This window comes from Chamaea fasciata, unplaced genomic scaffold, assembly GCF_029207755.1.
Source record: "Chamaea fasciata isolate MVZ Bird 193981 ecotype frontalis unplaced genomic scaffold, bChaFas1.0.hap1 SCAF_5, whole genome shotgun sequence".
NCBI classification, from domain to species: Eukaryota; Metazoa; Chordata; class Aves; order Passeriformes; family Sylviidae; genus Chamaea; species Chamaea fasciata.
In genome coordinates, this window is record NW_027094090.1 from 33,092,192 (window position 1) to 33,119,951 (window position 27,760).

Genomic DNA, 27,760 nt, shown 5'->3' on the forward strand with positions numbered 1-27,760 from the left:
TGTTTCTCCGTGGCTGTGCTAGACTGTCAGTATTTTCAGGTCTGCAGCATCCCAGCAGCTGCACTCCTCTCTTACTCCTCTCCTTACCACACTTTCAGCCAGTGCAGGCCAGGAATCAGTCCCATGTTTTAGATAAAAATATAAGCTGTAGAAACTACAATGAGGTTTAGCTTTTGGGTGAGGGGAGGGGATGGGAAAAGGGGAGCTCAGTTAGTTTTGTGGGGTCACAGATAGGAGTTTTTCCAGGCATTTACAGGAAGAAAAGTTGGTCAAACTGAAAGCTTGGAAGATGTTTGGTTGTATTTTTCTGGGGAACTGAATGATTTAGAAATCTTATTACACATTGACTTCAAGAGACAACAGATTATTGACTTTGCAATAAATCATCTTCGCAAAATAGAAAACTCCCCAGTCAAACTCTTCTTCTGTTTCTCTGGGAAGCTAAAATACCTTGCCTTGTCAGATCAAGTACTGGTATATAGCAATAATATCTGAGTGATGGGGAATGAGAGGAAACAGAAAGTAGGCAGACTCTTGTCTTGTATTGGAGAGAGGTCTTCACTGGACTTATTTAGGGGTCAGGACATATTCATAAATGTCCTCTAAAGATGTCAGGAAGGTCACAAGTTAGCTAAAAATACAGAGCTGTTCCAGTAATAAGGCTGAGGGCAAAATAAGGAGAAAAGTGATGCACATCATAAAAGTGTGTCTTCATGTCTCCCACTTGGCTTTCCAAATTAATCCTACTGGCACCACACATTTCACAAGCAATGCAAATGTAAAGCTCTCTGAAAAAGTAGAGACAGTCCAAAGCAACTTGGATGTTAAAAAAGACAGGGGTGCTGTGCCACTTGCATTTTCCATTGATTTATCTTACTTTTTAAAAATCTTGGCTCTTTAATTTCTCAAGGTAGTTGCTTCCAGATTTTCGTTTTTTCTTTGCTAAAATAACACAGAATCTGAATTCTCTTTAAAAAGTTATGTTCAATTTACTGTGGCACATCAGAGATCTGAGAAGGTGAAATCAGTAACCCTATATTAATAGTAATATATAAGTAACAATTCCTAAAACCAAATCAGAGTTGGGTTGGAAGTGAGTGAACAGGATACTGACAGCAGCTCATACTGAGCCTGCTTAACTGCTAGAGGCCACTGGTGTGGTAAAATGGGCATAAGATTTTACTTACTTCTTGTGCAAAGCACTAAATAACTCAGTTTAATGAAACCCTTGCAACTCCACCTTCTGAGAAGAGCTCACAGCTTAGCAGAGACAATTCTAGAACAATTCAAACATGATAAATGCACCGGGGATGAGCTGCTGTTCCAGGAAATTCCTATTTCCTGAGAAACACTGTGAAAAAGCTCTTAATTATGCAGTTTTGTTATAAAAATAAAGTACGTGCTAACACAGTAATTTCAATATATTTTAGCTCTGTAGCTTTCAGTCTTGCCTTGGTTTGAATTTTCTAGAAAAGAAGTATGCATGTAGAGAAGGAAAGCCAAGTCCCATGCTAGAGGAACATTCTTCACTTTTAGCCCATAGCACTGTCTTGTTGATGGATTTGCCTAGATAACAACTGTGGGGTTAAATAAAATAATTATCTAAGGATGATTTTAGTGTGCCATTCCTTGTGATAAATACTATGTTCTGCCTTAAGCCTGTTTGCTGAGCTCTTACGAATGATGCTGAAACTTTGGCACACAAATCAAGATGTTTATACCACTAAGTGAGCAGTCTGTCACCTACAAATGTGAGAGTACATAGTAAGGGTAGCACAATCTTTTTCATCTGCTTGTAGTCTGACACAGTCATCTGACAGAAATATGTATTTTATATATATATATACATATATATATATATATATATATATATATATATATATATATATATGTAAGAATAAACCTGCTAAATTAATAGGAGATAAACTCAGTATTTCATTTTAGAAAGGTACTAGTATGCAGTTAACAATGCTGGTTCACTACAGTAGAGAAATGAGGCAAATATCACAGTAACAGTTCAGCATCTGCAAAATTACAACCTTGCTCTCTTTTTTCAGTTCATACTTGATGGCTGATCAATAAGCACTTTGGAGACTAATGGAAGTTCAGTGATGGATGCTCTCACAGGATGGTCTGTCAGTTCAACAGTTTGGTGGACATTTGAGAACCATTCTTACTTGTTTCATGAGGTTATTCATAGTTTGAATAACAGATCTGTGAATCTGTTGCATCTTCACAGATCAGAGGCCTACAAATCTCAGAATTTTTCATTCAATAAGTCTATTAAGGAAAGTCTGTTGCTGTTCTTAGCAATATCTAACAATCTTAAAAACTCCAAGGCAAAAAGATGACATAGTGTTAAGGAAGAGAATCATATATGCAACTTAGCCTGCAGATTCTAAGCTAATTTGTTGAGGAAGTATGCACTGAAATACTTGGAAGCCAACTCTCTAGCTTGTTCCCATTTATTTTTCCATATGTGTCTCTCTAATGCTTTCTCAAATTTAGTTCAGCTGCTGCAATATCAGCCCTTAAAAAAGCATTGACACATCATGAAAGAGGCAGAAAGCAAAATCATGAAAAAGTTCTCCCCAAAGGCTTGCAAAATAATGGTGTCACTAGTGCATGAGATAAGCAGCGCTACCAACATAACAAACTGGACAGGAGTCAATATACATAGGCTGATCCCAGCTCTTTGCAGAGTCTATATTGATTCCTAAGCCAGTGAGGCTTGGGTAAGACTGACTCTGACTGATGTCCAGCCCTGTGAACACACAGAGAGAGAGAGAGTTTCTTTTTAAATTTTAGTTATTTAGGAAACCATTTGTACCAAGAACTTGTGCAGTTTGTTGTGTGGACTTGGATTTCAAGTAGACGTCTTGGTTCCCCGTGAAGGCTATGAGTTCCATGTAGTTCTCCCACAAAACTTGCCTTTCAGTCAGTGTAGGGTGAGACACTCTGGATTTGGTAGCCTGCACTGTAAGCAGGCAGTGAGAGAAAGAAACACTCCTCAGTGATGTGAAGCTAGTGGAGTCAGTGTGGAGACATTGGTGAGAACAGTGATACACTTGGACTCCTTCGAGGACTGCCTTTTCCAATGAGGCAAGCTGAAGTGTCAGCCACTGCAGAAGGACATTTATGCCTAGTCTGCTAGTCTGTTTAGAAACTTCAATGCTTACTGCTTTTGGCAAGAATAAATCTTGTTTCACCACGTAGGTGCTTTGAGATGCAATTAGAGAACTTTGAGATATATTTGATATAGAATCACAGAATATGCTGAATTTGAATGGACCCACAAGGATCATTGAATCCAGCTCCTGGCCCTGCGTAAGACCATCCCCAAGAGTGACGTCATGTGCCCAAGAGTGTTGTCCAAATAATTCTTGAACACAGGCAGGGCTTGGTGCTGTGACCACTTCTCTGGGGAGTCTCTCCCAGTGCCTAGCCACCCTCAGGGTGAAGAACCTCTTTCTAGTATCCAACTTAAACTTCCCCTGACAACCTCAGGCCATTCCCTTGGGACCTGTCACTGGTCACCACAGAGAAGGAATCAGTGTCTGCCCCTCATGAGGAAGTTGCTGACTGCAGTGAGGTCTCCCCTCAGCCTCTTGTTCTCCAGGCTGAACAGACCAAATGACCTCAGGCACTTCTCATGCAGCTTCCTCTCAAGGCCCTTCACCATCTTTGTGGCCCTCCTTTGGGCACTCTCCATTAGCTTTATGTCCCTCTTCTATTGTGGCTCCCAAAACTGCACACAATACTCAAGGTGAGGCTGTCCCCTCCCTTGCCCAGCTGGCGATGCTGTGCCTGATGCACCCCAGGACATGGGTGGCCCTCCTGACTGCCAGGGCACTGCTGACTTATTCAACTTTCCCTTGACCAGGACCCCCACGTCACTTTCCATGACACTGCCCTCCAGCCTCCCATTCCCCAGTCTGTCCGTTCATCCAGGGTTGCCCCATTCCAGGTGCAGAGTCCCAACACCTTTCCTTTGATGGTTTTCAGGAGGTTGGTGATTGCCCAGTTCTCTGAATTTGTCAAGGTCTCTCTGCAGGGCCTCCCTGCTTTGGAGGGAGTCAGCAGCTCCTCCCAGTTTTGTATCACCTGTGAACTTGCTTAGTATCCCTTCTAGTTATGCATCCAAGTCATTAATGAAGATGTTGGAGACCACAGGACCTAAGCTAGCCCTGCAGAACCCCGCTAGTGACAGGTCACCAGTCTGATGTCACCCCATTCACTACAACTGTGCCCTACCAATGGGCCAATTGCTCACCTATCACATGATGTGTTTATCCAATTGTGTGCTGGACATTTTATCCAGAAGGATACTCTGAGAGAAAGATTTGTATTGGAAGATCTACTGAGATTCAAGATTACATCAACTGGCTTCCTTGGTCAACTAGGTGGGTTACATTGCCATAAAAGGAAATCAAGTTGTATCAACAGGACTTCCCTCTCATGAAGCTGTCCTGGCCATGACCAGTGACTGTGTTGTCTTTCAGGTATTATTCAATACCTCCCAGAATAATCTTCTTCATAGCTTTACCAGGAACTGAAGTGAGATTGACAGACCTGTAGTTTCCAGGGTCCTCCTTCTTGTGCTTCTTGAAAATTTGCCAGCTCCCAGTCAGCCTGGACTTTGCCAGTTCCCAAGACTGCTCAGAAACTGAGAGAGGTTTTTTGGTGTCATCAGTCAGCTCTTGGAGAATTCTTGGGTTGATTCCGTCTGCAGGCAGAGTACAAAAGAAACTTTTCTAGGTGTTAAGACGCATGAGTTAGTCTTGTCCCACCAACTAAGAAGTCTCTAAAGATGACACAGAACAAAAGATAAAAAATAAAAGCAAATACCTCTATCCTCATGTAAAGAAACACGAAAGATTTGAATAGAAAGGCCAAAAGAAAAGGGCACAACCTTGCTTTTAATTTCCTTTCCCTGACATTTTTAATAAGAGCCATATCACTTTCTGTGCTTCACTGTTTTATTATATAAACCATTTCTTTAAAAAGTCATTTCTTCTCTTTGCAGTAATTCTTTTGTTTCCATGTGGCTGGATGAGTTAAGCTCCTTGGGTACTGATTATCAACGGCTTTAAGAGTGCTTTTGGAACAGTGCAGGATATAGGAGACTGAACATGCTATTTGGTGTAACTGGGAACCTTATATGCCTCAGCCCTGTGGGCTTGCCTTCTCTTCCTAACCCAACTTTTTCTGTCTCTGGAGGTTTTTTCTGCCTCATCCGTGCAGATGTGAACTGGTGGGGTAGCAGGTGTAGGCAGTGTTTGGGCAGGAAGCTCTGCACTCTGCATGGGCCTTGGGGCACAGTGTGCTATAGACGAGCAGCAGCAACAACACAAAATCCTGCTCCAGGCACTTCGGTGTTTTTCACCACAAAGCTGTAAGCATATGTTTCTTAAAATAGAAACAGGGCCACTTCTTAGTGCTTATCTCCAGCTGTTTTACCTTACTACACGATGCTGGTGAAGCCTGTTTCATTTTTGGTATCAGTGGCATCAGTCTTAAGTAGTGGCATATGCAGTTACGGTGTATAACATTGGTATACGTTGTTATGCAAAATTGCATCTCTCTGAAAGCATCCGTCCTTCTGTTGCACAGGACTTGAAATAAGCATCAGTTCAGCCACCCACTGGCATGGTGTGCAGTTGGTTTGTGTCGATCCACACCAAGATGGGCTGTAGTGAATTTGCAATATCTAGCTGTAGTGTTCCCTGTTTCGCCACTCTGTGGGTGCTCCTTAGGCTGGCCCAACTACTCAGTTACAAAAAGTACACTCTTCCAAGGGAATATTTCAAGGCAGCTTCGCAAAACTGTCTGCCTCCTCCATGGGTCACACAAGTAGCTGGTTTGATTCCTCCCTGCCTGTGTGCCCTTCCAGATGTGAATGATTTGCATGGCCTCGCCCAAAGATAATATCTGCTGGTGAGAGCTCTGGCACCCTTTAGAAGAAGAGAGGAGGCCTCTAGCTGCCTGAGGATGCCTTCCTGCTTTGTTCAGTGTTCTAAACTTAAGAGAACAACACAAAGAAACAAACAACAACAACAAAAGACTGGGGAAGGCAGAAAGATACTTCCTTTGGTGGAAGTGGGCAGAGCCAGCCCTATCCAGCAGAGATGGGGGTTTTGTGATTGATTGCTGTCCACTACACAGCATTCAGGCTGAGGTTTTTCTTGCTTGAAGAAGAAAGGGAGGAGGACAGGCCTAAACCAGTCCCTTTTCCTCTCTGTGGCATGTGCAAGCATGTATTTGCATACTGGCAACCCAAGGTCTCTCATCTGCAGACCCAGCACGCATGTAGAGGAAAGATGCCTTTGGGTCTGTGGGGAAAACATTTTCCCAACTTACGTATCAGGCAGCTCCTTCTCCAGTTCTCATCTGGTTTTACATTGGGTCCAGTTTGCTCTCTGTGCTGTGGGCAGACACTTCTTTCCAGGCTATGGACAGCCAACCAGCAATCTGGGGATTTGCTCCCAGGCCAAAGCTTCCCATTCCCTCTCCTTCCTTCCCCTTTCCTCAGTGCTGAAGGGATCCGTCTGCTTTCAAACATTCCATGTCCATAGCCAAGCTGTTGCTTAGCCCAGAAGATAGTTATATAGATTTGGTAATCACACAGATTTAATTTTGTTGTTAATTATTTTAGATTTTCACTTGAAGACAAGAATACTAAAATTTAATAATAGTGGCTTTTGATCTTTCCTATCATAGAAATGAAAGAAAAAATCCCTATTTGGAATACTGTTAAATACATCTGAAAAGAAAAATGCGACCAAAAGTCCTCAATCTCCACTGGCAAAGAAATTTACCCAAGATCCATGTTTATAAGTCAAAATTTTGCTCAAAGACCCTGTGATTTTTCTGTAGATACCTTTGTATTTTTATTTTCTCCAATTCTCCTTTGACTCTTGCCTTTTGCAGGTCATGAAAACATACCACATGTATCACGCAGAGAGCATCAGTGCAGAAAGCAAACTGAAGGAAGCAGAGAAGCAAGAAGAAAAACAGATTGGGAGGTCAGGAGACCCTGTTTTTCATATTCGACTAGAAGAAAGGCACCAAAGACGGAGCTCTGTGAAAAAGATTGAAAAAATGAAGGAAAAAGTAAATAGTCCTTTTATTTAGCTTCATTTGAAATAAATTCAGTGCATTTCTGACATTCTTTGGCATGATATTAGACAGAGCAATCCAACTGGGAAATAAAATTAAGCAAGGTACACATAATAAACTAGCAGTATGTTATAATAACTTAACATGATTTCAGTTCAGAGAGGGGAATGCTTTATTCCCAATATATTTATTACTATAAAGTTTGTCACATTTGAAACAAAATACTAAGTTTTCACTTTGTATTGTATTTGTTGTGCATTTAATAGGCTGGAAATTAAGATTCTTCCTTGTTACTAGGAATGTGTGCTTGAATTGTTACAATTTCTGCTGCATACCAAAAATGAAGTAATTAAAATACATTAACATGCAATGTCTTTCCTAGCGTCAAGCAAAATATTCTGAAAACAAGCTGAAATCTATTAAGGCCCGTAATGAGTACCTGCTCACCCTTGAAGCAACCAATGCTTCTGTTTTCAAGTACTATATTCACGACCTGTCGGATTTAATCGATGTAAGTATTGGCGCTTCTGTATTTATGTTTATTCTGTTCAGGAATAATACTTTTTTTCAGTTTTAAAGGGACTGTATTAGTCATATGGATCACCTACAGTACACTTGCTGTCTATAATCCTGTATGATGCAATCAGTTTTTCCCTTATTTCCACAATATAAAGTGCCAGTAAGCTGCTGAACCCATTCCTTTAAATTTCAAACACTGTGTTTGCTCCCCATGTGTCAATAGAAAATATGACATTTCCATTATGAACGATCTCTGGGATCTAAATATTTTTTACAAGATCAACTTCTTAAGTGGTTCTCTAATGGTATTTAATTTGAAAGAAGCAATTTCTTCCATGTGTTCAAAATTCTTTAGTTTCACTCATTTAGTCATGAAATCGTACATGCAGTGGCTCCTTACTCTTACTTCATGCAGGTTGAAAAACAGACACAGTCCTGTACTCTATAGTGTCAACACACTTGTTACTTATTTTCAGTAAGTTGTTTTTATGAGTACATCCTGGAAGAATGAAGTTGTACACTAATGTTGACTTGTGCCAGCGTTTAGTCTCCTGTATTACTGACATTTTGACATGACGCAAGGGAGCATCCTGCACCCTTTACCACGTCCCACCCTCTTTGTAAGCTGGCTTTTTATATGACAGAGAAAATACAGAGGCAGCAAACACAAGCCCCAGAATATTCATTCACTAGCAGTGTAGGGTTAAATAGCTTAGTGGATCTGCCTCTGGCCCATTTGAAATTCTAGATATTTGAATATGCTTGCTACTGCAGCAGTAACATATGTTACTTACAATGGTAAGCGCCATTCATATATAGCTCTGGTTTCTAATATAGAATAAATTAATACAGAATTTGACAAGAAGTGTCTCATTTCTGCTGACTGGAGAAGCAAAGCTTCTCAGAGAAAGGGAAAAAGGCCTTCTTGAGATTAATGGACTAAAATAGCTGCATACACATGTTTTGTTATACTTCATCTAAATGCTGATAGTCAATTTTCTTCATAATTTCTAGTTTTTCTATAATTTATAAAATATTGCCTGATTTTGTTATAAGTTTTCCCTTTCAAATGGTTTTGCTTCATTTCTTTCTTGTTTTCCTGTAAAAGATGACAATGAATCCTCTCTGTGTTTTCAGTATTTTTTTTCTGTCTCTATTTCAACATCTCTTTTATTCCTTTCCTAGTTGCTACTGCATGTTTACTCCTGGTTTCTTCTGATTTATTCTGTGGCCTGTCCTTGTCTAATCTGTATCCATCCACTTGCACAACCTGCTCCACCCATCTAGGCTGTTCAGGCAATGAAAGCATTTACCAGGACCTATAGGTGGATGATTAGGACAAAAAGCAAAGGACAAGCCATGTACCTGCTGGGGTAGCCCCCAAGTGAGAAGTTGACCCTACCTAATAGATGATTTTCCTGCTACTGCTTAAAGGATGACAGATTTTTGGTCAGGAGTAAGGGCATGTCTCATTCATGTGAACTTTATGAATTCTTCTTGGATATGGAAGGAAGGAAAGGTCCCTTTCTTTTTGTTTCCATCACCCTCACCCCTTTCGGAGGCTGGATAGATGCTCGTTTTGTCACCTCTCCTGCCTTTCCATTCAGAGTTCACGTTTCTCTGAGAATGTCTCCAGTGTGTGTTTGTACTTGTTCACAACTTTATCAGGTTGGAAAATGCATCTGATTCTTATCCACTTCAGTGATGTCCACAGAGGTTTCTGTAGCAGTGAAAACTGAGAGGAGGAACCACAAGCCTGGAGCTTTACAAAGAATTGTGAGGGGAGGAGAAGTGAAGCTTTCTGTCCATACACACACAGAGCCAGCACTCATTGGAGTTAGTGTATGTAAAGGTATTTACACAACCATGAAGACTAGAGCTTCCTAGCTGCTAGTCTTTAATAAAAATATACATTCTACAATATTTAGTAATGCAGAAAAACTGTGTCTATTCTGCCTGTCCTTTTGAAAGCCGTGGACCAATGTACACAGTAACATTCTTTTGGCAAAATGGCTTGAGAAATTACTCTTCCCTAAGGAATTTAAATGGAAAGTCTAGCTGCCCTTTGCACCACTGTTTTGTAAGAGTTGGCTGTAAACATGTGCAACCAGAATTTGCTTCAGAGCTAATTTAATCCAATTGTGAGCTTGTTTAAATGAAGTGTCTTTCAGACATTTGTATTCAATCAGAATATGCTGTGAAAGCATTGGTATTTAGACAGAGTGTTTGCTACTTGACAAAGGAGACTCTTTTTTTGTAAATGCAAGCATCTTGGCAAGGTTTTGGAGTTATATCATTGGAATGTGAGACATGCTTCCCAGTGGCCATATGTTGCAACAGTACAGACTGCCTCATTCTGTAAGTCTGTTAATGTCATGTACAATTTGGAGTTTTCAGAGTAGTGGTGACAATTTCATTCTTTGCTGTCTCTGTTTTGTCCCACTTTGCTTGCCTGACTTCCTGTGCTTCCCTGAACTCTCTCTCATTGTCAGTACAGAAGGGTATTACCTCTCCTCTGTGTCTGAATTCCAGTTAACATGGAACAATTTAGATCTCCCCAGGCTGTTGGTGTTGCCCATATATGAAATGGAATGTTTTTCCTATGTTAGTGAAAAGTATGTCTAATGATAACGGGATAAATACTTGCGATAATGTAATAAACTGCTCCATAAATTTTTCTTTAACAAGGTTGAGGAGGATAGTGGAACTACTCATTTTTACAAATCAAAAGCAAACAAACAAGCAAAAAAAACTGAAACAAAAAAAAAACCCAACTATTTTTCATTTGGATTCCACTGCATTTCCCATATATATGAGGCTTATTTGGAAAATCCTAAATTACCGTTCCCCATCTGAACTCAGTCTGAACTGTTCAACTCTGTCATTTCATTAACAGAGCTCAGGGCTTCTGACTTAAAATTTTGATGTGTTGCTCATTTTAAGCTCTTGCGATAAAAGCAATATAAAAATATTGCTGGAGTCTTAGCTGGATGATTTAATGCATTTAGTGAGCTGAGGGATGAGACCAACATTTGCAAAGAAGCAGAGAGATAAACAGGATTTGATATGCACAGTGTATTTCTGTCCTCTGCATATTGTACTAGAGAAATTTGAATTTTCTGTTAAATATTTCTTCTCTGCTGACTAGAGTGGGATCTAGTTCAAGTGCAGGACAGAATAAGTTATTTTCTTTATTTGTGCCTGTAAAAAACCAGTAAAGATTAGCTGAATTAAATAAGCTTTACCTAGTACGTAGAATTTTTTTTAAGATTCTGAGTTTCAGAGGATCAACAGACTATACAATGCTGCTAATCTGACTGTTAGTGCCAGCATCTGTCCATATGGCACATACTTTTACTCATGTACATTCATTAAATTTGTCTCAGTATAAGAGGAAGGTAAAGACCTTTTTTCAGACTTACCATGCATTTTTATGATCTGAGGATAAATACTAGGAAATAGTGATCAAAACAACTTTACTGTAGTTCTGCTGTTGAAATGAATAAAATACTAATGTGTTGGTCTTTCTTGAAGTGGAGTTTCTGAATCTCTAATTGCAGTACGCATGCTTTGGATCGTTAAGAAGGAACATTTAGCTCTTGTGAAATTAATTTATTCTGTGAAGGTTCTTTATTAATCATTCATAGAGCCAGGTTTAAAACTAGGGTAAAGTGTGTGCAGCTCACAATCTTTATTACATAAGTCCTCATAAATATGATATGTACCCTTAGATCCCTTTGATTTGTATGTGGATGTCTGTGTAACAGAATACTTGGAAAGTGACTTATTCAGAGATTAAGGCTTTTTTTATGAATTCCTCTCTCCATTGACATTAGAATTTTATTGCTATTCCTGAAACAAAATTGAATTAAATAAGAGCAGCTTGGTTTGGTTGAAGATCTGTGCTAAGCACTGCAGTTTGTTTTATTCAAGCCTAAATATACTCTGGGGTACAATAAAGGCAGTAAATGCTCTTGAGACTGCTTCAGATTTAATTTCAAATAAGAATAAAATGCAAATTACAAAATTAATTTTTCACACATATCCCAAATGCATCCCTCATCCCCCTTCACTTTGCCCAACCAAAATTCTTTATGAATTCAGAAATGCAAACAAACTCATAGTCTGACTTCATTCTGGTTTTTTTCATCCTCCTGTCTTACTGCACCAAGTGACATGTGATCTCTCTAGCCCATAGATAGGGAGCAGATCCGTAGGCAGATAACCAGCCTGGCTGGACCCTCGCTCTGCTGATTCGTGAACCTCTAAGACTAGCATTTATTTTGGCTGACAGTGTGGTCACTCACTTGAACTGTAGAAGTCTTTCCACAAATCTACAGATTTTTCCTGAAAACCACGTAAATATGTGTGCATGGGGGTGTGTGTGTGTGTAGACAGCCCTCTTTTCTAAACCATCCCTCTAGCAGATTAAAACAGTGCATTTCTTTCTGGGTAGCCAAGATACTATGACAGGGCTGTTTCCCAGTTATGATCTGTGTCTCCAGATTTTGGGGAAAGTGGGATATGGCCTGACAGAAGTAGGAGTTGTGATGTCTGAGTGTTTAGTTTTGCTTTTAAAAAATAACTTCCCTCATATAAATTCTATTTTTACGTAAGTAATTGAAGCAGAATTTCAAATTCGGATGTTTTTAATTCCATTCAGACACACTTGTGATAAGGCACTCATTCAGGATCTGCATTTAATTTTTGTTTTCTCTGCTGGCATTGGCATTGAAAGAAAATGCTTTAGCCTGGCAGGATACTCTGCCTCACTTGAAAAATCCTCTTCTTGTCTGAGAGGCCGTATTTGTTGTCTTGTTCAGCTGTCATCTGTTCAGCTTGCCAAAGATGATCAGGGTGATAGTGACTGAGTAGATTAAGGGTTAAACAATGAAGTTTTGTCACAGCATAGAGGCTGCAATCTTATATTCCAGATTGCAAAAACCTGCCTCAGAAACCCACACAGCTTTAATTGTAAATCAATAAGCTTTCTAGTAATACTCAGATTAATCCACTAGAGCCAAAATTCAGGCTGTAGTTTTATACCACATGGGTAGTTGGCAATGCTAAACCTGGCATTGCCCTCTATTTCTAATTCCTTTTCAGTTTAATCTTCCATGAGGTCTCTCTGAAACTAATGCACATGAAATAAAACAGCTGTCCCAATTCACTTTCTTATCAGGAGTTTTAGTCTGTCTTTTTCATCCAAGATAGTGAATTAAATATGAGATCTGATTTGACATAGAACAAGAGAAAAACACCAAGAGACTTTTCCTTTTAGAAACAGTATTTTTGAGGCTGGTGTTCTTTGAAATATGAATGCACTTTAGTATAAAAGTTGAGGGCTGTTTTAGTAAGTGTAGCACAAATTTCCATTTTATAAATGCAAAACAGAGAGGTTAACATATGTGTGTTTGATTGAACATGACATCTTTTTCATTTTCTTTGAATGGTTCAGCATCTGGTTTTTTGGAGAGTCACTGTCCCATCTGCAGACACTACCTAGAGTGCTTGCTAGGAGTGAAAACTTAGTCTTTCTGGAGGCTTTGTTCTGAATAAAACAGCTCTCAGTTGGATTTCAGAGAGCAGTTTCATCACAAGTCATTACCACACCTAAGTCAAGGTGTCAGTTCTTTCATTCCCTTTTATTCGTCTGTGAAGTGTTTCATTCCCTTCCACACACAGGTTTTGGTATGGTAAATAGGTTGAAAACTCTTTCATGTATAATGTGTACAACGGTATGTCTGTCTCCCTCCCGATTTCTCTCCTTTTCTAGTAAGTGAGAGGAAAGGGAGGGAAATGTGATCCCAAGAGTCCTGTGGGGTTTGTAATAGCTGTGAGGGAGGTACTCATATAAACAGTGTCTATGTGCTTGTAGACTACAGTGGACTGAATTCAAATTGCTTTTTTACCCAGCTCCATAGTTACCTTGCAGGTCCTGCAGGGATGGATGATTTTAGCTGTGGGTGGGCAGTGAGGAGGAGTGGCCGGGGACTGAGGGGTGCCCTAAAGGCCCTCAGTCCTTGGCCTCTAGTTGGGGTCGATCTCACCCGTTTGAATAAAGAGCACTGCTTTGTGTGCGGCTGTTGGCAAACTGATGTGCCGCTGTTGAGGTGACATCTCCCCTCACCTGGAGGCTCACTGAGCAGAAACTGAGGGTATTTACTGTACAGTGTAGGGAAACAATCAGTTGATATGCTACTGCTGTGACATTTTTTAAGTATATTCAGCTGTTCTCTAAAATATTAACAAAACATGAATAATGCAAACTGAGGATGTTTAAAATTCAAGAACAAACATGACTTTATGTTTTCCCAATTAGATTTCAATTACATTCCATTTCGTAGAAAAAAAAAGACATAAATTATTGCTTTCTGCATTTAGTGATGTGATGTACATTGCTGGCTCTGTATGAGCATGGGAAATAAGGTGTTTACAATAAATACATTTTCATATCAGGGGAAAAGATGTTAAACCTTCGTGTTGTATCAAAAAGCATTTTAGATGGATTCCTTATGCTCAAGGTATTTGCGGAGGTTTTTGTTTGGGCACAGGTGTGGTTAGCAGGAATTGCTTCAAGTTCACTTTGCTGTTGTTCTTAAATTAGATGATATTATATGATGATGATATGTTATTAACTTAGATGATAGTTATGTTAAGGTGTGTTTAAGTAGGTGATTCAGGGCTTATAGATGCTATTGATACTGAAAAGCTCACTTGTGTGTGGAGTCCCAGACTTTATTGGTATAAATACAGTGCCTGCACTTTTGTATCTGATAAGCAGACTGTCACACATGTACGCTTGATCTCTTTTCTAAAACTGTCCATTAATCTTTGCAACAGATTGAGCATACTAAATACTTACTGTCTTGATCCCAGTAGTGTATTTTAATTTACAAGATACCGTGTTAAATACTTGAAAGATAGAAAAATTTCAGGACAGAAAATTTTACTGAGAGTTTCAGGATTGGGATAATAGAATGGGGTTCCTCCTTTTAAATTTGTTTTCTTTTCCCTTTGTTGTTTTTTTTAGTGTTGTGATCTTGGATACCATGCTAGTCTGAACAGAGCCCTAAGAACATACCTTTCTGCAGAGTATAACCTTGAAACTTCCAGGCATGAGGGATTAGACATCATTGAAAATGCAGTTGACAGCTTGGAGCCACGCAGTGACAAGCAGAGATTCATGGAAATGTACCCCACTGCTTTTTGTCCACCAATGAAATTTGAGTTCCAATCTCATATGGGTGATGAGGTCTGTACACTGACAAGTATCCCCACAGTGGCTGTTTCTATATACCAGGACAGAGAATTTATAATTTACCAAACCCTTTTATGGAGAGTTTGATAAAAGCTACCCAAAAGTCAGTGGATTAGCAATAATATTTTACAAAACTTGCAGCATTGTCTGTTGCTTCAAAGTTCTCATGTAAAAACTGTTAAGTGTTACTCTATTCTGTATCACTCATAATGACGTTGCTATAAATTTGCTGGCCAGGCCATGCTCAGCCCAACACCAGTGTAGGCGGTAACTTCATGTCTTTACTACCTGCATCACTCATAACAGAGTTTGTGGGCGCTATTTGAGAGCAGCTACAGAGCCGCTCCAAATTATTCACGCTGCAATGCAGCCTTTCCCCCTTCTTCTTCCCCCATTTTATCATCTGGAGATTTCAAGCATACTGGGTACCTCAGCTGTGCCCTGTTCTGCTACACCAAAAGCCGGTAGCAAAGCAGAAATGGAAATCACCCATGTACATCCTTTCTTCTGAAGGTATCTCCAGGGTTTGCATTTCTGTGTGATACAAAAGCAACAAAAAGCAGACATGTAGAAAGGCTGTGCTCTTTATTCTGTAAGCTGTAGCACATACTTCCACACCTTGTAACACATAAATACTTTAAATTTAGATGGGCACATTTTATTGTCTGCTTTAATAAGTTTTAATGTTTTGGTGGGAATTCACCTAGCTTTAAGAACAACCAAAGACTGTTGACTGGTTTTTTTAATTACTTGCATCTTACAGCTTTTTCTTGATTCTTTGTTAGGTTTGCCAGGTCACTGCCCAGCAACCTGTGCAAGCAGAGCTTATGCTTAGGTATCAACAACTACAGTCACGATTGGCTACACTCAAAATTGAAAATGAGGAGGTAAGACCTATGTCTACGAGGGCTAAGCATTGAACATAATTTTCAGGAAGGTGCAGTGTTTTCTACCTTGCCAAAAGCATGTAAATGACCCTTAAGTGGCTCCAATCTGTGTAAGTGGCTTTAATTTTAAAAATCAAATACTGGCATATATGCTAAGGTAGATCCTCACCTGCTTTACAGAGGTCTTGAAATATTTTGTCTTTTACCTGTCCATACATTGACATTACAGAGTTCCACATTTTGCAGATGCTTCAGTGTAAACTTGTTAGAGCATGTATTTTTAAATTTTTGTGGCAGAAAGCCACTGAGAACAGTTACTGTCTTCTGTGACCACCCTCTGTCCAGTCCTCAATTTGCTATTTCTGTAGTACAAAGGAATTTGAACTGTCTTTTGTGGTAACTGAGTCAAGATCTCTTATGCTGTCAGCTACAGCTATTTATAAACATGACTAATGAATGCCTGTGATGGGAACAGCTCACCTAGCAAAATAAAACACTTTTTTTTGTAAAATATGGAAAAACCTATGCTGTTCTCTTTCCCCTGCTCTGGCAGAGGAAATAAAATGCACTTTTATCACAGTTAATGCAATGTTAAAGTCCTTCAGTTTAAATGAGTATCTGTTCCTAAAGAAAAGCATAGAAATAATTTGATTTCTTCATGTACTTTACTGATAAGTTTTCAGAATGCCAGTTCTTTTTATTCTAGTTTGTATGTTGAATGTCTAGAACAAAGTATTAATGTCCATGAAACATGCTCAGTAGTCTTAAAAAAACCCAAAACATTTGCATTCAGAAAGTCTCTAAGGTTACAAAGACGGAAGGAGGAAGATTATTTCTTTCAGTGAAATGAAGTGCAAGGGCATAGGGGAAGAGATCATGTTTGACAGGCATGGAAGGGATATTTGGCTGTACTGGAGTTGCGTATAGAATGTCTATGATTTGGTTGACTCTACTAGAGGCTCCATCTGAAGCAAAATTGGGAAGTAAATCACATCCTTGTGAATCTTACCAGTTACTTTATTGCACTGTGGAAACTTCATCCCTCGTCCACAGCATCCATGCCTGGGTGTCCACTATGAGCAGTGGTGCACCATGGGCCATTGGAAGGGCTGGGAGTCTGGTGTAAATTTTTCTTTCTCAAGCCCTCTCTGTCAACGATGTATTCCACTTCTGCATCTAAACAGCCTCAACATCTGCACAGTCTAAACATCACTGTCCCCCTCATCCTAGCACTGCACAGTATGGAGTCACAGATCTTTTTCTTGGAAGATCTCATTGTTCTGGCCAGATCCAGATCCCTGGATGTAAGTGTTCGATATACCACATCGACCAAATTTAGGAGAGCTGACCCTCCAGAGTAGTGTATCATCTCTGTTGCCTCCCACATTAGGGACCTTAATCAAATCACGTCACATTTCAATTCTAATTTCAAACAAATGCTTGAGTGCACTACAAAGCCAACACAAGAGTACTTCTGTGTTTGTGGGTTAGACCATGGAAAAGCAGAGAACTAGATAGGATGCCTGTTACATCGATAATCTGTTATAGCACACCTAACTTTTCACATTTGCACATCAGTTTGTCTGGGGGAATGTGCCAGAGAGTTACTGTGGGTAATGAGCTTCCCTTCTAAGCTGTTCCTATATATATTTATCTGGCATTTGGCAAACTCTGCTTTTTAATACCAGGTTAAGAAAACAACAGAGGCTACCCTGCAGACAATACAAGATATGGTCACCATTGAAGATTATGATGTATCAGAGTGTTTCCAGCACAGTCGCTCAACAGAGTCTGTGAAGTCAACAGTCTCTGAGACATACTTGAGTAAGCCTAGCATTGCAAAAAGAAGAGCTAACCAGCAGGAAACAGAGCAATTCTATTTCATGGTATGTTGGTTGCTTCCTAATTTATGTGATGCAGACCAAGCACCTGAAGTAAACATTATCCAGAAGTTCCTGGAATTTATGTGTCACGCATAGTAATAGATTCATCTGCATCTCTACAGAAATTCAGAGAATATCTGGAAGGTAGCAATCTCATCACAAAACTTCAAGCAAAACATGACTTGCTGCAGAGGACACTCGGAGAAGGTAAATATCACATAATAAACTGAAAAGTGATTCCAAACCATACAGTGAACCTACTGAAATGCCAAAGATACTCAACAAAAAAAAATAACAAAACTTAAAGCTTAATTGTCAGATAAACATAGATTTGATTTTTACCAGTCACAGTTTTGGTGCAGTGGTAAGAGTACACACAGTAAATTGTTTTTATTTCTTCAACACATACTTATTTCCACTGCACAGGTGTTCAGACAAATGACTCTATTTGGCAACAGAACTATTGAATGAAAAATATCGTGTCTGAAAGGAGAGCAACACAGTCTGCAGATTGATTTAAGAGCTGTGACAAATGTACTGCTTCTACATCCTACCAATTTCTGTTGACTTGAGGTGTTTTTAAGACTTGGGGGAGAGTGATCTTTTTAAAGCATACAGAATTATCCAGGATGCATCTCGTACAATGGACTCACTAGTATAGCATTTCTAACACATTAACACTAATGTCCTTCTTGCAGCATAAGAACTCAGTGGGGCATTTATCAAAGGTAAAAGGTGAAATCCTGACCTCACTAATGTCAGTAGTGAGTTTCTTACAGACTTAATCTAGTGTTGTTTTTTACTAAGTATTTGCTTATTGTAAAGTTAAGTGAATGAAAACTTCATGAATAGCTCTATACCTGTTGATTATGATTATTGCACATAAAATTATTCCATTATAAATTACAGTAGCAGAGAATTATCCATTGTCTTGAATGCTCTCCACAGGTTTTAAAAAGTACATCTTAAAATCTAAACCAAGTTAGCAGAAGGAAAGATCAAATGAAGTAAAGCTGAATTAAGGCACTGTGCACAGCTTACACTGTGCACAGCTCCAGCCTATCTCTTACCAGTCCTCCCAACAGACACTTCCTCATGCACCAAAGGGAAAAGGGGAATTGCAGTACAAACCTTGAGGATTAGTCACATAGAGTGGAACAGATTTGAGAGGAAGTGAGATTACACCACAAAGAATAAAAATCCTCTCCTGGAGGTTAAAGACTGTGATTTAAAGTTTAGACTCAAGAAAGAAAACCCGCTTGCTAACATAATGACTCTAAAAGATGTATCAACTTATTTTCTTTTTACTGCCAAGTATCTGTTGTTAATCACATCTTTTTTTACTTTTAATACAAAAGCCCAGATCACCAAATCCCGTGGAGGTGCCTGAACAGCTATTAGCAGTTCAGTGGCTATAACCCAAACAGAACCCCTGTTCAGGGAGTGACTGAGGTTGGGGGTAGGATATAAGCAGCATTTTCTTTCAAAACTGAACTGTAGAAGCTGACAGCTGTTTTTAGACAGCTACCTATGTTATCTTCTTTCTCATGGAAGTTTTCATTTAGTGGATTATTACTTTGAATATGTGTGGTGAGCAGTTTATTCACACAAAACAGTGTGCAGCTGACTTTAGTCAGAAAAAGAGGACATTTTTCTTCTGGAAGCTCATTGAAAATGTATTTGGAAAAATACAGTGAAAGGGAGGGAGAAAAAAGGCAACAGAGTCTGCTGTATAAACCATGTTGGAAAAAAGCAAGGAAAGAATTGTTTGAAAGAAAACCTAAAGAAAAACTTCTCAGCAGGGTGACCTAAGTGATAAATTGCCATTAGGCTCTGGGCCATTCTGCCATGCTGAGGCATGCTTGGATTATTCTGTTTGAAGAGTTCCCTTCTACACACCATCTGTAACCTCCACGTAGTTAATCTGTGTTGCCCACAATGGTTTTGCGCATATTTGTTGTCCCAACACCAAAGCATGGCACATACCAATAGTACCTCAAACATTCACATTTACATTCAAAGCTGATATTTGGAGGGAAAGCCATCATTTTAACAGGTTAAAAAGTACTAGTACCCCCTTCAGTTGAGACGTGTCCTGCATTAAAATGCCCGTGCCTGGGATGGAGGACCTGGATTCCTGAAAGTTTCTTGAATGGGGAGGATTAAAAGGATTGAATTACAGTGGAATTATGAATGTTATTGCTGTAGCTAATATAGAAATGAATTTGTAAGACGTGAACTGCTCTCTTGCTCCCCTCAAACTGCCTTTTCTGGAGACTTCCATGTCAGCCAGACTGCAGACAAATTACACAGTGTGCTCTGGTAAATAAAGCTAGGGAGAAGGAGAGGATTGTTTCAACTGCAGGTTTTCCTTTGGCACCCTTTCTTGCTTTTATTCAAAACTATACAGTGGAAGGATGTAGGCTGAATAGATCCAGGTTCCCATCTGGTGTCCACAATGTTGACAGCCAGCATTTGGCTTCTATTCTGGTTCATCACCTGCCTACTACAGTCTTGCTGTTTATGAACACAGCAGATACATATTCATGATATGCACAGGGAAGATAGATGTAGTGCTCTGTGCTGAATCTGCATCTACAGACTTGGAAAGTAAATAAGAAATGCTCAAATGAAATTAATACTACACGTAGGAGGCACACTGTTGCTCATATTAGTCCTGATCCAAAGGCTTATCTATTGTAAGAAGAAATTAACAAAGCAAAGGGAAATACAAGAAAGAAAACGAGGAGTTGTAGAAGAAATTGTCTCTAAGGCCCAGACATCTTTTGCCCTAAACTGTTAAATATCAAAGATGTGTTTAAAATCCCCCAGGCACAGCATTTGTAACATCTTCTGTTTTACTAAAATTTATTATTTGGATTCTTAGTCTTGGTGAATTTCCCTTAGTAACTTGAGTAGGGGGAAGTCCCTGGCTTACTCTTTTTCTGTCATAGGTTATTATTCATACTCTTCTTTGATCTCTCTTTTTCACCCATCTAAAATAGATGCCATCAAGATTTGCATGTCTTACTGTCAGAGATGTTCCCAGAGCTTTCTCTTTGTGCTGCTTTGAGGGGATCCACACTCTTCTAGTACTGCAAAATATATTTTCAGACTAGGGTCTTCAGTACTGTACAGTACTTTGCATACGTCTGAACGATGGCACATAAAACTGTGTTTTTCATATCACCGTTACTCACTCTTCCTTAAGTCTGAAAAGCTGGTTTGGTGTCACTTTCAAATTGGGAAGTGTACTTAGACCTAGCCCAAGTGAAGCTCAGAGGTCATACCCATAGTTCTGTTCACTGGCATAGCTGTTTAGTTCTTCCCTAATATCTTACTCGAACCTGTTAATAGTGAATTTTGTTTGCACTGGGTGTCACTTAACCCCTTTAAAGGGTTTCATAGTTTTGGCAGAATTTGGCACAAAAGTATTTCAGTCATCCGCACAGTGCTCTGCCTCCTTAGCTGCTGTGATCTCTCAAGATATTAATAAATGCCTTATGGATTGCATAAATGGTCCTAATGGGAAGGCTTGAATAAATGGCTGTTACATTTTTTTGCCATGATGAAAAAAGACCAATGTAAGTCCACTGGGTTTCCCTTTTCTTTGCTAGTTTTTGATCAGTGAGAATATTTTGCCCCTCTATCCATGGCTGTTTAGTTTCTTTAGTGACCTCCTGCGAAGAAGGTTATCAGTGGCCTTTGAAAGCTTAAGTAAATTGAACTGATTTTTTGTTATCCAGGATTTTATTGACATGTTCAAAGATTTTTAATAATTAATAGGGCACAATCTCCCTTTGGCAGTGCTGAGCTCATTGGAACTTACCATACCATGATCTTTGTCCTGTTTCATTATTTTGCTTTTCTTTATTATGAGTCAGTCATGCCTGATTTACTGGTCTGATGATCTGCAAAGGAGCCTTTCTGGGATATGATATTTGCTTCTTTACAATTTCCTGCAGTTCTCTGTGGTGTTTCTCAATGACAGTGTTGTGCTTTTTTCCTGCAATACACAGAGAAAAGAGAGTAGGGAGTCTTTTAATAACTACTCATGTCTAGAGCCGTGCATTTTCAGCACTGAACAGGTTTAGGCACAAGGCACAGGGGGAGATGTAATCTAATCTTGGCACAGCTCTATTTCCAAACTGATTTAGTGACTGAAACATATGAGCACCAACAATAGAATTTTACTTGAAATTATTTACAGTATCAAGTGGCTCTGTATCTTTGGGCAGGCTTCTTAAAAGTTGTTCCGTAACATGGGTTTTGTTTGTATTTTAAGTGGAACTGTGGACATAGTAGGTAACTACAGTGCCCTGTTTGTTGTGCAGTTGTATAACTTTTGCTGGTAGTATGAAAGTTAGGGCTAAAAATAATTTGCTAAGTATAATTTAGATACAAGAATTACAGCCTGAAACCTACAAATCATTGTTTCCTGTTTATTGAACTTTCTAGGTCACAGGGCTGAATACATGACAACAAGGTAAGATATTTTATCTGACTTGGTTTTGAGTTAAAAAATAGGTAAAATCCTAGAATTTACTTATTTTAGAACAACTTTGTAAGGCTTGTTGCTGTTGTTACATAAATTGTGTGCAGACCCTGTGTGTTTTAACATGCAGCATTTCTGTTTCAGCATGCTGATGAGTAAAGGATCAGACCATTCATCTTCCTCATTTTTGTGAGCTGCCTTGGCCAGTGTCAAGGGTGGGACAAGCTGGGAGATCCTTAAAAATATTTGTGAATCACACATCAAATTTGGAAGTTGCAGGGGGCACTTAAGTGCTCAAAAAGTAATATTTTTCAATTGTCAGAAATACCTTGCCTGTCATATATGTCATTCATTTGTCAGGATACACAGTTTGAAAGAGCCTGATAGGATGATCAATTTGGCAATGGGCTGTGTCTTTGATAACCTAGCTCCGGACACAAATACCTGCCTCCCTCAGCACCCATGTGTTCCATACTTAAATGGCTCTATACATCCACAGAAGAGAAGGGATTCAGTGTTAGATCTCCCACTTTTGTACTAGATGTACTTTTTCAGTTGTGTAATGCCACACCTTTGAAGCTGCCACCAGATATAAACCCAGATAAGCTCTGCAGCCCCCAGAGACTAGGAGAGAGCAATGGCAACTGCTTGGATTTGCAGCTGCCACTTGTATGTATCACTGCTACAGGCAGTGTGCCCTGCTAAAGCAGGAACATCCAGCCCAGCTTGCTTAGTCTTTCCATGCAATACATCCTTGCCCAATGCCTTCAAGAACCATCTTTCCTGGTCCCAATGTTCCCAGGACATCTCTACAGACATCACACCAGATTTTTTCCCACTACTCCATGTTCTTTTCTAGTTCTGTAAAGTTGGACTTACTCAACTACTTTCGTTACATGACCTCAGTTGAAAAGTGGTTACAAATCAAAGCATTCTTTCCAACTGACATTAATGACATTAATTCTGACAACTGTACCTTTAACTCTGCCTCCAGGTTCTACCATTCCAGGAATGCATGGAAATCAGCAAGTTTATGTCTAATGAGAAAAATCTCCTTTCTTGACTCCAGTGCAGGCAACTCATCAGGCTCACATCATCCTGAGTTCCCTGCTGTGTAAACCGCTGAAAGGAGATGGTGGATTTAGGCAATGGTTTTACCTTAGTGGGGGAGCAGTGAACCCATCTTACCTCAAATCTCCTTACAGCTGGTCACTTAGAAGAAGATATTCTGAGGAGTAGGGCCTGCCCATCTGTTCCTCAGCACCAGCTCCTGGGCTTTGGCTGGGCCCTGCCTGTTGCCTCAAGGTTCAGTTATGTTTCTGGACTGTAAGACATGCAGACAGAAATGTTCTGTAAGGTTAAAGTTAAATTGTAGAAGGGAAGAGGATATCTTTAAAGATGAGTTTAAAATAGCAGACAGTACTCAAATGAAATAAAGTCCCACTGCTGAATGCTCTATGCCTTATTGTTTCTCACTGATCCCAAAAAAACGTTTGACTTTTTGCTAAGTCCAAAAAAACCTATAGAAACTGCTGGTGCATGGGAACTAAGGAAGCTGTTGGCATGACATTCACAAAGTAGTTTGTGACCTAGAGAACAGTATTTATTTCCTGTAATCTCTTTCAGTTGTAGTCACCACATGTGTAACGCACTAGGTAAAATTTTGCAGACGGAGTATTGTGTGTTCTTCCTTTACTTCTTTATGTGTTATGCTGGGTTTGTTTTTTTTTTAATTTGTTCAAGTTGATATACTTTTAATTCTGTTAGCTAATTAACAAGGTGTTTCTTTTCGTGTGTGAAGTTGTTGATGACTGGTTGTGCAAGGCTAAAGCTGTTTAACCTTCCTAGCTCTAGCTGAAAATGCAGACAGTTTGGTTTTGAAGCATCTTAGGAGTGTGCTGAGCTGCTTTAATTTGCATTTGAAGTTTCTCCAGTGTGAAGCAACTTTTCTGATTGATTAGAGGTGCATCAAGTGGTCTGTGTTCTGCTGTGGCTGGCAGGATGATTCCAGTGGTTGCTACACATTTTATGCATGACCACAAAAAGGCCATTCCAATTATGCAATGTTTGGAATAAATTCATATGGTAAAACTGCAAAAGAGGGATTCATAAAGAATGTCATTATTTATCCATAAGTAATTTTTTAATGTGGGAGTTCTCCACTCTTTAATGTGTTACACTTAAATTTGATGGAAAGTCTTGATTTGATAAGTACTGTGTTTATTGCTCCCTTTACAGTGTTCTGTTGTTTTGCCATGAGCTTACAGACATTTCATTTTATCGTGTGACTTAATTCTACCTTGCTCAGTAATGATATTCCCTTCCCTTAGGCCTCCAAATCTTCCCCCTAAGCCCCAGAAACACAGGAAGCCCAGACCCCGATCACAGTATAGTACTAAGTTGTTTAATGGTGATTTGGAGTCGTTCATCAAGGTACTGGCACCAGCCACCCCAGTGGCTGATCTCAACACTTCTTACTATAATGGTCACTACCTCACAAAAGCTGAGGCAGATCATTATGTTTAAGTCTGTCCTGGGGCTCTTCTTTCCCAGTTGATCAATATAATACTTCCTGAAGTCAAAGGGAAAGAGAGGGATTTGTTTCTCACATTAGCCTCCCTACAGTTTTGTTAATCAAGTAGGAATAGTATTGTCAGCCTGCTTTTAATAGGAAACTTAGCTTCATGTAGAAGATAGGATGTAGTGGCGCATCCCACAACTTACCATAATTTCCTGCTTGCTCTTTTCATAACGTCCAGTGTTCAAAGTCTGTGGAGAAGCAGTATTTCCCTGGGTGTGTTATCCATATTTTGATTTCCTATGACTTTAGGAATTTATTATATTGTGTGAAATTGTGATCACCACTATTCTGGATCTTGTATCTTTGCTGTATTTACTATCTTCTTCTTTCTCATACTTTTATTTCTAATAATGCTTCTAGCCGAGGCCGAAGGAACTCTCACACGAGACATCAGGTATAGTTCTGGTGACAACAGAACCAGCTCTGCCTCGCTCTCGGGTTGCATTCCTGCCTGGCTCAGAATAAGTTCTTTCAAAGACCTGGAGGGAGAAGTTTGCATTAAGAAATGAGTGTGCAAATATAGCAGGCAAAACTAAACCAGAGCAGAACTCTGGAGGGATTGTAGTCTCAAATGATGGATATTTTCTTACTCATTTTCAAGGACCCACCCATCACAGTTTGTACCTCTGGACTCTAGCTGACACAGCTACAGGAAAGAAATTTTTTAAAGTTGTAAAAATACATTTATAAATGCAGTGAATAAAAATCTTGACTGCAAGCTCTGTGAATTTGGCTTAAACGTTATAGGGATTTCTTTTTTCTTGTTCAGTACAGCTAGTGGCAAACATTTTGCAGAACAAATTCTGTGCTCAGTGGCACTGTACTGATTTAGCTGTCTTTGAATCAAAGACATCATTTCAGTCATCCTCAGTACAACTAAAGGGAAAACAACTTTTTTTTTGTTATAGTTTATTATTTTATTATTATTATTGTTACACAGGAGGTGCCATGAAATGCAAAGACTGAGAAATCATCACATGATGAAATAGATGAGTATCATGAGCAGTTTCTTGCTTAAGGGTGAAAGTAAGCAAGGAAGCAAAAATTATCACAATGAAAGCCCCTAGACTAGAAAAGGACAAAGCAAATCAAGAGAAATGGTACCCGATCATTTTCCCTCACAGAGACAAGGGTTATAATACATGGCAGTGTGGCTGACAGGGCGTACTTGCAGGTGGGGAGTCCTACATAATTAGTTTTTCAAAAGGAAAGAGGTCAAAAAAGCTGGTAGCCTTGTGACAGATTTGCCAATGTGGGTGCTGCCTAAGGACAACATCTCTGCCCAAAAACCATGTCATTCCTGATAGGGATGAGTCATTTTGACAGGCACAGCTAGTGAAATACAGTGTCATGCCAAACTGCTTTCTGGTAGAGTTTTGCATCATAAGAAATTATAACTAGTCACAAACATACATTCACTGACTACACACAACAGATTAAATTCACAGTAGCAGTAGGGTCACTGTTCTTGACACTCACCGACACAGATTGTTACTTCAAATTATTTTCCTTTGATTAGGTCCAAAAGGCAAAGTTGTTAGTTTAGATTATTTCAGGGTATTACTTAAGTACAAAGTTTTGTGTGGTTCTGAACAGATTCTCCAAAATGAAGTATCAAAGTGATTCGGGTTTTGGGTTTTTTTGTAATTTCTTACTGCAAACACTATCTTTTCCTAGGCTTTACATTCTGTGCATGAACCAGTGTACTAACAGGATATGTGGGTGCATGTTGTGCATTTTTTCTAATACTCTGCTTTTCTGGAGAGCCAGACTGCTCAGCGTTGATGAAGATGATGGTGTTCCTGGATTTAACAGCTGATGTGTTCCAAGGAGTTTTTTATTTAGCTGTTATTGAACCATGACACAAGTCAAAGAGGAAATGCTAACCCAGCCATTTCTGGTTATTGGCTAGCCTTTCTTTGCTAGGTTTTCACTTAAAAGAAAAACAAGCCACAAATTAAATAGCATACTTAGTGATAACAGTCTTTTGTAAACCTCACTAAAACAGCACAGAGTACACGTAAGATTAGGGGATTAGGTTACCTCAGGAAGTGCAATGTTTCAGTGCTTTACTGTGTGTTATTTTTCAAATTTTTTAGTTGTTTTTTTCTGCTTGAGCTTAATTCATAGACTTCCCATTAGTGTAGTTTAGCATGAAAATGAAGTACTAATATGTAAGAGGAGATGTGTATTCTGAATTACAAGGTGCTTTTGAATTAATGATTTTATAATTCAGACTGATTTTATACTAAATTTCCAAATGAATTGGTCGATTCTCTGAGAACTTACATATTGGAAATTCATTTGGAAAGAAAAATTACAGTTTCTAAGACAAGAAATTCTAGGATTATTTATGAAACAGTAATTTTTCCAGCACAAGCACCAACTTTTCCAAATAATTTTTAATCATATCATTTATGTCTTCAATCTGTATTTGATAACTTGTGGTCACTAGTGTGCTTGGGTTAAAATATCCATTTTTTTACAGCGCCAAAACAAAAGGTTTCCAATGGTTCTTTCGGAAAATAAGCCGTTTAAAAGAAAAAGACAAGTAATTCACTGAAAATTAGTGTATAGTCATCTTCTCCCCCTCCCATCACAAGTGCTTTTTGTCCTTTTTTTAAAACACTTGGTGTAACTGAAAATGTAGCTACAAACCTACAGCTGTATCATTGCTGAGATGAGGAGCTGTGATTCCTGTGGCAGGTGGGCAGGTGGGCCAGTGGCAGGTGGGCAGATACAGGCTGTGACCCCCCTTTCCCAGTTACCCTGTGTGTAGAGACGAAGCAGCTGAACCACATGCTCAGCTCAAAGTAGCTGCAATTCACCACTTGAGGATTACCAGCCATTTAGAGCAGCCAGAAACAACATGCCAGGCCATTATCTGCCCCATGGTAGGGCACACAAACCAGCAGAGCCCAGGAGGGGAGACATTGTGGTACCCCATGCAATGTCATTTGGTGGCTCTGCTCCAAGATTTTTTCTGATAGTCCAGAAAATCCAGGAAAGCCTTGT

The 27,760-nt window shown here is 39.3% G+C and overlaps 1 protein-coding gene across 4 annotated transcripts in view; it reads left to right on the forward strand.

Annotated features, from left to right (window-relative positions):
* Nucleotides 1-27,760, forward strand: part of SRGAP1 (SLIT-ROBO Rho GTPase activating protein 1) — a 145,855-nt gene that overhangs the window by 87,211 nt on the left and 30,884 nt on the right. For 3 of the 4 annotated variants that reach the window (XM_066183172.1, XM_066183174.1, XM_066183175.1), the window contains exons 5-12: nucleotides 6,931-7,113; nucleotides 7,502-7,630; nucleotides 14,672-14,893; nucleotides 15,685-15,786; nucleotides 17,475-17,672; nucleotides 17,792-17,876; nucleotides 22,128-22,155; nucleotides 24,495-24,597. In XM_066183172.1, coding sequence (XP_066039269.1) covers nucleotides 6,931-7,113; nucleotides 7,502-7,630; nucleotides 14,672-14,893; nucleotides 15,685-15,786; nucleotides 17,475-17,672; nucleotides 17,792-17,876; nucleotides 22,128-22,155; nucleotides 24,495-24,597 — 1,050 coding nt within the window. Of the gene's footprint in view, nucleotides 1-6,930; nucleotides 7,114-7,501; nucleotides 7,631-14,671; nucleotides 14,894-15,684; nucleotides 15,787-17,474; nucleotides 17,673-17,791; nucleotides 17,877-22,127; nucleotides 22,156-24,494; nucleotides 24,598-25,105; nucleotides 25,140-27,760 lie in introns of all 4 variants that reach the window. The other variant, XM_066183173.1, reaches the window with a different exon arrangement.